The 13,509-nt window shown below is 37.9% G+C and overlaps 1 protein-coding gene across 1 annotated transcript; it reads left to right on the forward strand.

Annotated features, from left to right (window-relative positions):
* The first annotated feature begins 412 nt into the window (after positions 1–412).
* On the forward strand, positions 413–3,515 carry LOC113017445 (low affinity immunoglobulin gamma Fc region receptor II-like). Its single transcript, XM_026160597.1, has 6 exons — positions 413–430; positions 1,630–1,687; positions 1,944–1,988; positions 2,108–2,347; positions 2,431–2,676; positions 3,277–3,515. Exons 1-6 carry the CDS (start codon positions 413–415, stop codon positions 3,435–3,437), a joined length of 768 nt encoding a protein of 255 aa, XP_026016382.1. The 3' UTR covers positions 3,438–3,515.
* Positions 3,516–13,509: the final 9,994 nt, after the last annotated feature.

Consider the following 13,509-nt stretch of genomic DNA (forward strand, 5'->3'; position numbering starts at 1 on the left):
ACATGTCATAAACTTTTATTACCTCCTTTATTACTTCCTTTGCAATAAATAATTTGACACGGCCATAATTCACTCGTTTGACACAAAGTATGTGGGGATTTCTCTTTTATCTCCCTGGGAGAAGATCTTGCAGTATTCGTGTTGCACGGCAAGAGGCAGAGTAGTACCGCTGAAACCATTATTGCAAATAATATTGTAATATTGTAATATTATTGCAACAAACAAATATAAAGCTAGAAATGTACCAGACGGTTTATTTTTTCCTATGTTAATTTGATCCTATGTTTGGATAACAGTTTTCATTGACTGCCTCCGTGTGGACTCTGTGTTAATACTAATATGTAGAATGAATAATACAAAATAATTTTGGGTGAAAGAAAGTGATTGATGTTTAAATAGCTAAAAAGAAATCATGGTAGTTAAAACACAGGTATGTCAAACTCATTTTTCTTCTAGGCCAGCTTACTTTGATCTTAAGTAGGTTGAATAACTGAAACTCCAAGCAATATGTTCATAGAAGATAAAGAAGTTCAATTTCAAAAGCACATATCAGTTTTTCTACATGATATATTTTGGGCAGAACTTTGTGCCATCAGAAACTGAATTTGAATAAGTTAAATTCTAATTTGCATTTGTCAGATTGAATCTGTAACTTGACTAAATGATTTTTAAAACTGAATTTGAAATTTAATTTGAATTTCTAATTTGAAATCCAATGTATTGGTTTGAAAATAATCGTCACTAAATTGAAATTGAATTGTATATTTTGAAAATGAATTCATTTCCTTTCAAACTGTATTTCATCTTTTTAAAAATTTTCTTTCCAGTAATTTCAATTTCACTTCTCACCATTCAGTTTCAGTTCTAAAATTCAATTTCAGTTCTTAAATTCATTATTTGGGGATTTACATCTGGGTCCTTCGAGAAAACCACAGAGTAATCCAGCGCTGATTACTAGAACTACATTTTACCAGTGGACCCAATGTGTTATTGAGGGGAATCTAAAGCACCTTCAGCTGGAGGTGGATTAAGACTTCAGAAGAATGTCCAGCATAACTCTCGGGTTGGTAATAAATGTATTACATGTATCAGAACAAGCGTCATGTTAACAAATGATAGCCGTACAGTAACTTTTATGCTTATTGGGCTGCTTCAGGAGTCATGCATGCATGTAATAGACACGCTGTGTGAAAATTATCATTGCAAATAAAATGTCCAGTCTCTTAAGTATTTGTATTTGTACCTCTGTTTGATGTACTCATATGTCCATAAACAATCAGGTATTCACACTGATAAGTGCAAGCAGCTTCACCACAAGTGTATGTTCATGATTTTAACAATAAGAAAAATGTTGTGTACTGGAATAAACCCATTAGCTGTGCATTTTTTGTTTAAACAATGATACCACTCTGGATTTTATATTAATACATACTTGTTCACATGTTACTGTATCGTAGTAAAGTGAATGTGAGAAACATTGAATTATTATTAAGTTGCATTAAAGGCAGCTTTCTTCTCTGATTTCACTCCAGTGAACTGAAACTGCAGTGTTACTAGACCAGCATTTTTGCTTCTTCTTTTAAATGCCAAGTGTTGCATCAGCAGCACGAATAAGTCAAACAGAAACAGAATGTTGTTAACAATCTGGACGACATCATGGATTTTAGAGCTCTCTGCGTCAAACTCAGTGAGTACTTTCTCCACTTCCACATTAAAACTAAACTGTAATAAATCTATAAGTTAATAATGGTTTTAGAAAATTATGTGGTTTGAAAAGTTTCATCTAGAGGAAAATGCCAAATAACAAGTAGCTTTGTCAGCAGTTTTACATTTAAGTATTATGTATGGTGGTTATTCTTTTTTGTTATTTTTCTTTTTTAATGTGTTTTTTAATGTGTGTTTGTTTTAATGTGTGTTTTTAATGCCTGTTTTTGTCTTTTCAGTGATGAGTGTGATCATCCTGCTTTGTGCACATGATCAGAAAAGTGGTAAGTACCAGAAAAGTAAACTGACATGAACATTTATCAGTTCGTGTTTGGAACTTAAATTTGTGATTTGTTATATTCAAAAATAAAACTAAAGTAAATCTCTCATTTTCTTCATCTAGATGCATTTTCTCTTCATATCCTTCCAAACAGATTACAGTTCTTTGAATATGAGGCAGTGACCTTTTACTGTGAGGGAGTTGTTTATTGTGAATTTGTGCATAAAGTCAAAGGCAAAATAAAAACATGTCCCAAAGGATCATCCTGCACCATCACAAATGTTTATCTAGATGACAGTGGGGAGTACTGGTATGAAAATGAAGAAGGGATCAGAAGCAACAGTATCAACATCTCTATCACTGGTATGTTTGCAGTGAGACAATATTTTGTGATTCATTTTAATCAAATTTTATTTTAAAAAAAATACAAAACTCCTGTTATTCAGCTGGTTCTGTGATCCTGGAGAGTCCTGCTGTTCCTGTGATTGAGGGAGAAGATGTGACCCTGAGCTGCAGAAATAAGTTAACTCCCTCAGACTTCATGGCTGATTTCTATAAATATGGAGTCCACATCAGGAACAACTCAACAGGAAGCATGACCATCCACAAAGTTTCAAAATCTGATGAAGGACTTTATAAATGCAGCATTGTAGGAGCTGGAGAATCCCCAGAGAGCTGGCTCAGTGTCACAGGTGAGACAGTGAAGAGGTCTTGTTTTTCTCCTTTTTAATGCCGGTAGTAGTACAACTGTATCACTTATCATTATACTAGAATTTATGGTGAATTTGTCTGACAGAAGAGGAAACAAAGAAGTGGGTTTGTGACTGACACATGAATCAGCTGATGATCGCTAACTGCTCACTTCAGTCTCCTGCTTTGTGTGATTAAACAGACTCTTTTATTATAAAATAATTCAGTAATTTTTTTTATCATTTACACAATTTTCTCTTCAGATCAGACATCATAAACCACTGTGAAAAAAAAATGTCATGGTTAATAAACAACAAACAACAAATGGGATAAGAACTTTTGGACTACATATGGAGGAAAAATGTGCAGATATAATTTACATATAATTTTATACCATATTTCTTTAATTGTTCATTTGCTGGGCTTTTTAACAGTTTGGTAGTCTATGGGGGTAAATTCACAACTTAAATGGACAATAGAGGAACTGCATTTCTGCCAGTTTTTCAGCCCTTGAATTTGCCAATGTAAATATTAAGTAAATAACCAAGGTGAACACTGAAATAATTAATGAATTGTTTTTATCTCCTCAATCAATCATACAGAGACCCAGACAGACCCCTCGTCACAGCCTGGCTGTCATATTTACCTCGTCTTACGGACTGTGTTCACCATCATAATGGTGGCTCTGCTGTTGCTGCTTGTGGGACTTCTTCACTCTGGGAAAATCAGAGCCACAACACCTAAGTTAAACTCAATCTCATGAAATTGCAACTGCTATGATACATGAAACAGAGCAGGCAATGGTTATTATGAGTAACACAAATAGACAATAGAAAGCTGTCCTCCATTCTTTGTTGATTGATATATTAAACAATCCAAATATACCATGCATTGTTTTGTAATTGAAATAGATGTGTCCATTTGCATTATTTGCATGTCTATTAATTGTTATAAACATGCGCGTATTCAGTTAGATAAACCTGACAAACCGTGTTGGACAAACCCACATAGTGTTGGATTGAAATGCTAACAAAAGCAATTGTCTGTTATTTAAAATTTTAACTTATAAAAAATTAAAGCACATAGATCAAGTTTATTTAAGTGTATGAACCTTCCAGATCCCTCAGGTCATCTGGATCCGGTCTTTTATCAGTTCCCAGAGTCAGAACCAGACACGGAGAAGCTGCATTCAGCTTTTATGCTCCTTATATCTGGAACAAACTCCCAGAAAGCCTCAGATCAGCTGAAACACTCAGTTTATTTAAATCCAGGTTGAAGACTCACCTGTTCTCAGCTGCATTTGAATAAAGCACCAAATCCACACTTTTAAGCTTAAATTTCAAAACTTACACTAACTACTGATCTTATCTATTTCTGATTTTATCTGTTTTGATCTTATATACTGTTTTGTTCTGATTTTATCTGTTTGGATTTTATATACTGTTTTGTTTGTTTGTTTGTTTGTTTGTTTGTTTGTTTGTTTGTTTGTTTGTTTGTTTGTTTGTTTGTTTGTTTGTTTGTTTGTTTGTTTGTTTGTTTGTTTGTTTGTTAAGTGGGTTTAGAGCTCTGGGTAGCTCCCCAGCTGGGTCTAGACTGGGTCTAGAGAGTATTTTAAATTCAGGGAATTTAAAATAGAAAGTAGCTCGTCCACAGAAGGACTGGTAGCTCCCCTTACGATAAGGGTTCAGATCGCGCGAACAGGTGTGAAATGTGTGTGTTTAGTTAGTTTGTTTGTTTGCTTGTTTTAATCATTTTAAATCATGCTTTTTATTTGTTTTTGTTTCTAATGTCTCTGTAAAGCACTTTGAATCACCTTGTTGTTGAATTGTGCTATACAAATAAATTTGCCTTGCCTTGCCTTGCCTTACAAGCTGTTACCTTTTAATCCAGTTATATAGAAATATTTTCTTTTACTTGTTCTCTGTTAAACTCTATTAAATTATATATTTCTCACTCCCTCCCATCTTGCGCAACCCACACATACACAATCACACACACACACACACCAAAGTCTTAAGTTTAAATCAATTTGGTTTTCTTTATATTGCGCCAAATCACAGTAACAGTTGCCTCAAGGTGATTTATTTGAGGCCTGTCTTCAGATTCATTATTATGTTCTAAATTTTCTTATGCAGTATACTGGTTAACTTGAGCATATTTATAATTAATATACCTGGTTATATTCTGATCAGTATTAAGCAATTGAGTATACTTAATCAGTACTACAACCACATATACATTATGATTCTATCAACAGTCACAACATTTAATGCCATTTCTCTGATTCAGGATCACGTGTATGTGTTCTCAACACAATTCTTATCTTATAAAAAAAAAACTACATGTGTGTGAGTTTGAACTTACAAGTACAAATTTTGACCCAATTTTCCCTTTCTTTCAGCTGATTGGTCAATGTTATGTCAATCACAAATGTAAAAATCCAATCAGAGAACAGATGGATTTGGCTGTCGGAGAGGTGGCTTACTGAGCTTCTGGCCCTAATTCACACAAATTCTCATCTATGGACGCACAAACATAACATTTTTGGATATTGTGGTTTACGAGGTTACAAAACTCAGTTGACAACTACGCATTTGATGTACAAGTACAAGATGGGCTGTCCTCTTGTCTATGGCCATAATTTGAGCCCATAGACAGAGGACAGCCCATCTTTAAACACCCTGACTAAAGTGTGGTCGTGTACCCAGACAGAAGAAGTGGTGTCTTTTTTCATGCTGCAGCAATATCTATTAGAAAGCCGAAATACAATGCAGCCAAAAAATATCATGTGCCTGCATTTGTTTGGCAAAACTTTATGAAAGCAGAAGTCATTTGGGTTGAGTCAGAGTTTTTCCCACTTCCACTTAACATATAACCCTGATAACCACATGCAAAGTAGCATATACTGCTACATGTCTGTCAACACTTTTTGTGGCTGGTTTGTGGACATAAGTGACGCGTGACTTACTTTGCACTGAAATGTCTGTCTCCACTATCACATATTATTTTCATTTACTATGTTAGAGAATAAAAACAATTTTCTATTTTAGAAAAACATGGCCACAAACAAATACGCAAGTCTCTTCACTACTGTTTCCAGCTTCAGTTCAAAAGTGGTGTGTTTACTAGGATCAACAAAAGCTTCATCACAAAATGTGAATGGACTTTTTAAATATGGAAAACAGATGAATGATGAACTCATTAGTGTTATAAAGCAAGCACAAGAAGGTGCAGGTTAAATGACAACAGCTAGTTATGTATGTGGGTGAAGGAGCCATGATTACATCCCTCTCTGGTCTGTGGATGGAAAAAAAATAAGATGTAATCTGCACAATGAGGAGGTTAAGCTACAGAAAGCTAGAAACACCATTTTATACCATACTGTATTTCTTTAGTTGTTCACAAGTTGTAATTTTAATAGTTTGGACTTGCAGGACATGCATGAGGAAATGCAGTTTATGGGAATTTTCACCCATTGATTTTTATTTAATTTCTGCTATCCCAGTCAGCTGGAGACTCAACGCACAGAGTGAGACATGTTCAGAGCCCACCTGTTATATTTACCTCATGTTCAATCTTTTGTAAATGTAACTTTCATGATATAGGAAACTGCAGCAAACGATGATTAGTAGCACAAACAGATTATTTCTATAAGGAGAAGCATTTGGTTTCATTAAATGTAGTTTTCTTTATATAGCGTCAAATCCTAATAACAGTGGCCTCAAGGTGATTAATAATTTTTTATTCTTTACTAAAAACCAGAATAGGATATATTTGAATTGACAAAAATTAGTTGTCTTGTTGGTATTTAGTGCATCTTTGTTTGTCTACATGTTAAATATTCAAGGCTTTGTGTTTTGTTTTTTTGTTGTTTATTTTATTGTTATTCTACATTTTTCAATGTTTATCCTCAACCTCCTGTTTTATTTTGATAATAGTTCATTTTATGTTCACATGTATATTAAACACAAAGAATACAAACTGCTTCTCTTTAAGAGATCTACTCTAGCTCAAGGTTGTGAGTTACAATAGTTACATATGGGATGCTTGACAGAATTTGATTTCCCTTGCCTTTCTGTCTTTAACATTGGCACACACTCAACTCTGGAGTTCTGACATCCAATGTAACTGTAACGCAGGAGGTGCAAGGGAAAATTATGTTTACTCAATCTCCATTAATGCTTTTATTTAATCTGAAACATACATAAACACACACTCCCACATGCTCATACACTGCAATACAGCAATGATCTTGTTTCATTTTGTTCTCTCCATAAACTTCACAAGATGCTCAGTTGAACTTTCCCTCCTCCGAGGTAAACTTTTATTAAACTCTTAATAAACTGTCATGAGTCTCCCCTTCTCACCTTCCGGTGTTACACTCTCAAGACTCCGGGTGGAACACACAGGTAAATGCAATTCCCATTGCTACATCCCTTTTCTTTTACAAAGACAATGAACTATTCATAAATTGAGAACTCAATTTGCAACTGGAACAAAACTTAGACATGACATTTCTGTGTTAGACACAATTTTCTTCAAAAATAAAAATTCTTTCTTCCACTTACTTTTTTTTTTTAGCTTTCTTTCTATTTTCCTTTAGTATTACTTTTATTCATTTTTTCCATTTTGTTTCTCATTTCCTTATTTTTTTTTTCTTTTGTTTTTTTTTTTCTTCTTCTTCCAAACAAGTGAAGAAGTTCCAGATCACAAAGCCATAACTCAAAATATTATCACAGATGTTTTGCTCTGTTCTCTAACCAGTAAACAAATCACAACATATAACTCAAAATGTCATCACAGATTTTTTTTTCTTTTGTCTTTCCTCTGACAAGTAAACAAATTACAGCGTATAACTCACAGATTACCCCTTAATTGCATACATAGTCCTTCAAATATCCAGGTTGTTGTACTACCCGTCCTGCCCTGGTAGTGCTGTTTTGTGTGTTCTCTTTGCTCTTTGTTGGCACAGTAATGTTCTGCCCCTCAGGCTGGAGATGTGCTGACATGTCTTTTTTGACCTCCGCAGCTCGCCTCAGATGGCGACGATTCCTTCTGAGGACTCTGCCGTTGTCCAACTCCACATCATAGGATCTGTTTCCCAGAGTGTTACACACTCTAGCCTTGGTCCATAAGTTGTGTGGTTCAAAAGGTTGGACTCGCACCAAGTCCCCTGGGTTTAATGTGTCCATGTCCTTCGCTGTCTTGTTGTAGTACTTTGTTTGTCTCTCTCTGTTTTCATCAGTGCTAACTTGTTGTCAGTCACTTTGGGTTGCAACAATCTGTCTCCTATTGGGAGGAGTGTCCTCGTCCTCCTGCTTAACAGTCTCTGTGCAGGGCTGGTAGTTAAACCTTGTGTTGGGGTGTTTCTGTGGTCCAATAAGGCCAAATATGGATCCTGTCCAGCCAATTTCGCCTTTTTCATGAGTCGTTTGGCAGTTTTAACGGCAGACTCAGCTTTGCCGTTGCTCTGCGGATAGCCAGGTGATGAGGTATGGTGTCGAAATTCCCATTTCTGGATGAAGTTGGCAAACTCTGTTGAGCTGTACTGGGGCCCGTTGTCAGAAAAAACAATATTTGGGATTCCCTGACGTGCGAAATGAGCCTTTAGTTTCCTAATCACAGTACTCGACTTGGTATCAGGTAGATAATCTATCTCCCAAAAGTTGGAGTAATAATCAACAGTTATTAGGTAGTCCCTACCCTCAAAGTTGAATAAATCTGTCCCAACTTTGGTCCATGGTCTAGTGGTCGGCTCGTGTGGATTTAGTGTCTCTTGCTGTTGTTTTGCATCCACAGACCGACATATGTCACATGTAGCGATGTACTTTTTGATGTGGTCGTTCATACCGTGCCAGTAGACGCAGTCTCTAGCTCTCCTGAGGCACCCTTCTGTGCCGATGTGTGTTGAGTGAATTCGCTGGGTTATATCTGCCTGTAGTGCTTCTGGAATCACCACTCTCTCTCCCTTGAAGACCAATCCATCCTGTGTGCTCAGTTCATCCTGCAAAGATTGGAACTGGGTTATTTCAACAGGTACATCTTTCTTACAGGCCGGCCACCCCTTTTGTATTGTTTTTATCAGCGTTTGTAGTGTGTGGTCGGTTCTTGTCCCTGCCCGTATTCTGTCCATGCTTTCTGTTGAAACAGGTACATAGTCCACCATGTTGACACATTCTGTCTCCAACTCCGTCTGGCTTTTGATGCTATCCTGCAGGTAGGCCCTACTCAGCGTATCAGCAAGTAGCATGTCACGGCCTGGAACATATGTTATGGTTATATCATATTTTTACAGCCTTAATAGCATCCTTTGCAGTCTCTTAGGTGCATGTAACAGTGGCTTTTTTAATAATGTTCTCGAGTGGCTTGTGGTCTGATTGCACTCTCACAAGACGACCATATGTATATTGGTGGAATTTCTCCATCCCAAACACAATAGCTAAGCATTCCTTTTCGATTTGTGCATAACCTCGTTCAGTGAGCGTCAGTGCACGACTTGCAAATGCCACTGGTTTTCCATGTTGAGTCAGAGCTGCTCCCAGTCCTGTCTCGCTGGCATCACACTGCAGCGTCAGCTCTTCTTCAGGGCTGTAATATTTCAAAACTGGGACTTGTGTTAGTTTTTCTTTCAGTCTTTTAAATGCATCTTCCTGCACGTCTGTCCACTCCCATAGGCTATCTCTGTGCGTCAGTTGTCTGAGAGGCTCACAGTCGTCTGACAGATGCTTGTAAAACTTTGATAAATAGTTGACCATTCCAACTAGTCTCTGCACCCCTTTTATGTCAGTTGGTGCTGGCATTTCTGTGATGGCCCGTACCTTCTCTGGGTCAGCTCTCAGCCCCTCTGCTGTGAGTAGATGTCCGATGTATGGTACTTCCTGTCTTCTAAGCTTGAGTTTTTCCACATTTAATTTGATGTTTCTCTCTCTGCAGCATTCCAGGAAAAGTCTCAGGTTTCTGTCATGATCCATTTCTGCCAACTCAGTCGTCTCTCCTTTTCCAGTGATCAGGATGTCATCAGCAATGATGTATGTGCCTGGCAGGTTCTCTAACGGTTGCATCAGTTTGCGCTGAAAGACCTCTGGCGCTGGGCTGATCCCCATCGGCATTCTCAGCCAACGAAAGCGACCAAATGGTGTTGCAAATGTCTTGAGATGGCTTGACTCTTCTGCAAGCTTCACATGCCAAAAGCCATGTTTCACATCACAAACTGTGAAAACTTTCGCTTATGACACATCTGGCAATATGTCATCTATTGTCGGTCTTGGGTCAATACATATCCTGGGTTTGCCATTTGGCTTCTGCACTGTCACCATCCCACTGATCCAATCAGTACTACCTTCCACTGGTGCTATTATTTGTCTGTCTGCAAGGCTCATCAGTTCCTCTTTCAGTGGTTTCATCATCGACACTGGGACTCTGCGTTTTGGCAGTTTGAGGGGCTGCACTGTTGTGTCGATTTCCAGCTCATATTCACCTTGCAAACATCCATCTCCTGTAAACACATCCTGAAACTCAGTCTTTATCTCTTCCAACAACCATGCGTTTTTCTCTGATGGAGCTGTTGTCACTGAGCTGTTCAAAGCACAGATGTTATCATAATTAACTTGTATTAGCTTCATCGCTTCACTAGCTGTTCTCCCAAGTAGAGGTGTTTTACAATCCTCCTCTACCACTTGGAACTCGACTCTGTACTTTTTGTTGTTTCTTGGGTTTGTCAGCTTGACCTTACACTTTCCTAATGGACACAGCCTTGACTTATTGTACATCGCAAGAACCTTGTCTGTGTGCTCCATTTTGATGTTCGGGTTCAACAAGTTGATGGGAATAACGTTGCAGGTTGCACCACAGTCAACTTGAAACTTGACCAGGCTGTTGCCGATCATCATGCCTGCAAACAGCTGCTCTCGTTTTTTCATGTCTGATTCTCTGATCTGGTTCACTTCTACTGCAGTCTGTGTCATAGCTGTGACAGTCATTATGTCCTCACAGGAATCCGAGTCCTGCTCCGCCACTGTGTGGACCTTTTTTCCATTTTCACTCTGTCTGCTTTTACTCCTGCATGCTATAGCAAAATGATTTTCTTTGCCACATTTTTTGCATTTTTTTCCATATGCTGGGCATTTTGATTTGAGTCTTTCATGTGCTCTTCCACAAAATCTGCATGATATCTCTTTATCCAGTCTTTTTCTCTCTTTTTGTTTTACTGCATGCAGTTCCTCTACAGCCTGTCCCGCTATTGTTTTGTTGTATTCTCTTGAAATCTCCATTGCTCTACAAATATCTAGACATCTGTCTAATGTGAGGTTCTCTTCTCTGAGCAACCTTTCCCTCCAACCGGAGCTGTCTCTGATCAGTGAGTCTTTTAATTGTCCAAAGTTGCAGGTGCTCGCCAGCATTCTCAGGTCCGTAACATATTTATCAATATTTTCTCCAGGAGCCTGATTGCGTGCAAAAAATCTGTATCTCTCGACAGTCTCATTAACTTTGGGATTACAGTGTTCATCGATTTTTCTCATCAGCTCACTTACTGTTACTCTTGCCTCAGCTCCGATCAGCGTTCCACAGAGCTCCCTGCCCCGTTCCCCGATCAGATAGTAAAACAGCTTCACTCTCGCCTTTTCCTCAGCATCCGGCAGAGCTAATTCCATGTAGAGTGTAAACCCTTCTTTCCATGTTTTCCACGCTTTAGACAGGTTCACTGAATCCATACTCCACTGTGCGGGTGGCTTCAATCCATCCATCGTAGACGCCGCTGCGCTCTTCTCGTCAGCGTCTCACCTGCTGTCCTGAGCCGTTAGCACCTCCGAGGCTAACTAGCCTAGCTGGACGCGTCGATACCGTCCGCTCAATCTGTTGTCTTCAAAGCGCGGTGTGGATCACTCTAGACCCCGCTGCCACCATGTTTCATCTTGTTCTCTCCATAAACTTCACAAGATGCTCAGTTGAACTTTCCCTCCTCCGAGGTAAACTTTTATTAAACTCTTAATAAACTGTCATGAGTCTCCCCTTCTCACCTTCCGGTGTTACACTCTCAAGACTCCGGGTGGAACACACAGGTAAATGCAATTCCCATTGCTACAGATCTAAAGAAAAAATTGCTATCAGGCACATGTACACACTGTCAAACTTGTAAACTTTTTGTGCCCGAAAATAAATCTTGCAATATTGCATGACGACCAGCAGATGGCAGAGTTGGGCTAAAATGAACAAATTTTAGCCCAGCTGCCATCAATAAAAATAACTCACTGGAAAACTAAAAACAAAAGTACAGACTGTACTTAAGTAGAACTACAGATACCGATTCATCTTCTTTACTCAAGTGAAGGTGAAAAAGTAGAGGCTCTAAAAAGTACGCAAAGCAAGAAAGTAAAAGTAGCCCCATAAAAAAACATTTCCATGAGCTATTTTTATGCAGAACTACCTGCACATTGTTCTAATGTAATGTGCTGGAGCCACTATAGGGAAGCTGTACAAACAGATACTTACAAATAGCTCTGACAGCACTGAGCAGCTCCTTCAGTGGCTGCGGCATCCACGATGTGGGATGGAGAGATTTCGCAGGTCTTTCCTCCCCACTGCTGTCAGACTCAAACAACAAAGACTTCAACTGATCAAACACACACTTCCACACATGTGCAATAGCAATAACACTAAGTGCAATACTCTTTTCTGGCATCATTGTATTATACTCAATTGTGTATAGCATTTGTATTCTATTTTATTGATTTTATATATAGTATTTTATTTTATTTTATTCTATTATATTGTGTACGGTATCTTATTGATATCTTATTCCAGTGTTTTTCTGTAATTTTTCTAGGCAACTTTGCACTGTCCACACCTGTAACAAAACAAATTCCCCACACGTGGGACTAATAAAGGTTATCTTATCTTATCTTATTCTCTGTATTGTAGAGAGTTGGGATGATAAAATAAATTTAATGTTGGCCATATTATATTTAGATTATATTACCAAAATGTGTCTCTATTCTCATGAAGGACGTTAGTTCACTTTTGTTTACTAGCTCAGCTTAAAATTACTGTTGGGTAAGCATGACCCATGGTCTCTCCACCTCAGATACATCACAAACCAATAAAATAAAATCTCACTAAAAGTAAAAATAAGATGCGATTAAGATTTCTGCCTTCATTTTCTTTTTTGTTTTCTTTTTTTTCCTGTCCTGTCCACCAGTGTAACAATCAGAATTGTTGTCTGAAGGCCAAAGAAATGCCCAAAAGATTTATTTCTAAAGTGGATCATTTTGGCTGTTGCTTTACTTGTCCACTATCCATATTTTATTAGAAGTGAATTAGTTTTTTTATTTTTTATTTTGAGTTATTAAAATCACACAAGATGAGGAGAAGGGAAAGAAGAAAGAAAAAAGAATCAGGAAGAAAGTTAACAGAAGGAGAGAGAGAGAGAAAAAAATTTTCTTGATCTTCAGCTGAAGAAAAAAAATGTGAGAAAAAAGCAACACAGCAGGAAATCCACAGAAACAACCAACATATGTATAAGTAACCGTAAATAATAAATATTAAATGTTATTGAACAGAATACAGAATTATTAATACATGACATGTTTAGAGTCAGCAGCCGACCAAGATCAAGCCCAAGAGTGTGTCTGTACATCACTGTTTGTGCACCTGTGTTAAGCGTGCTTGGGTTCATACGGTTTCTCCTTTTAAGTATCTAATAGGTGTGGGGAGCCACAGCCACTGAATAAACAGACCGTCTGGACTCCGTTCAGGGTGCCCACCCCCAAGGCCCTATATGTATGACAGTACGGGTGAGAGGACAAATAACAACAGTGATATAAATGATGAGGATTTGT

This window comes from Astatotilapia calliptera, unplaced genomic scaffold (assembly GCF_900246225.1).
Source record: "Astatotilapia calliptera unplaced genomic scaffold, fAstCal1.2 U_scaffold_13, whole genome shotgun sequence".
NCBI lineage: Eukaryota > Metazoa > Chordata > Actinopteri > Cichliformes > Cichlidae > Astatotilapia > Astatotilapia calliptera.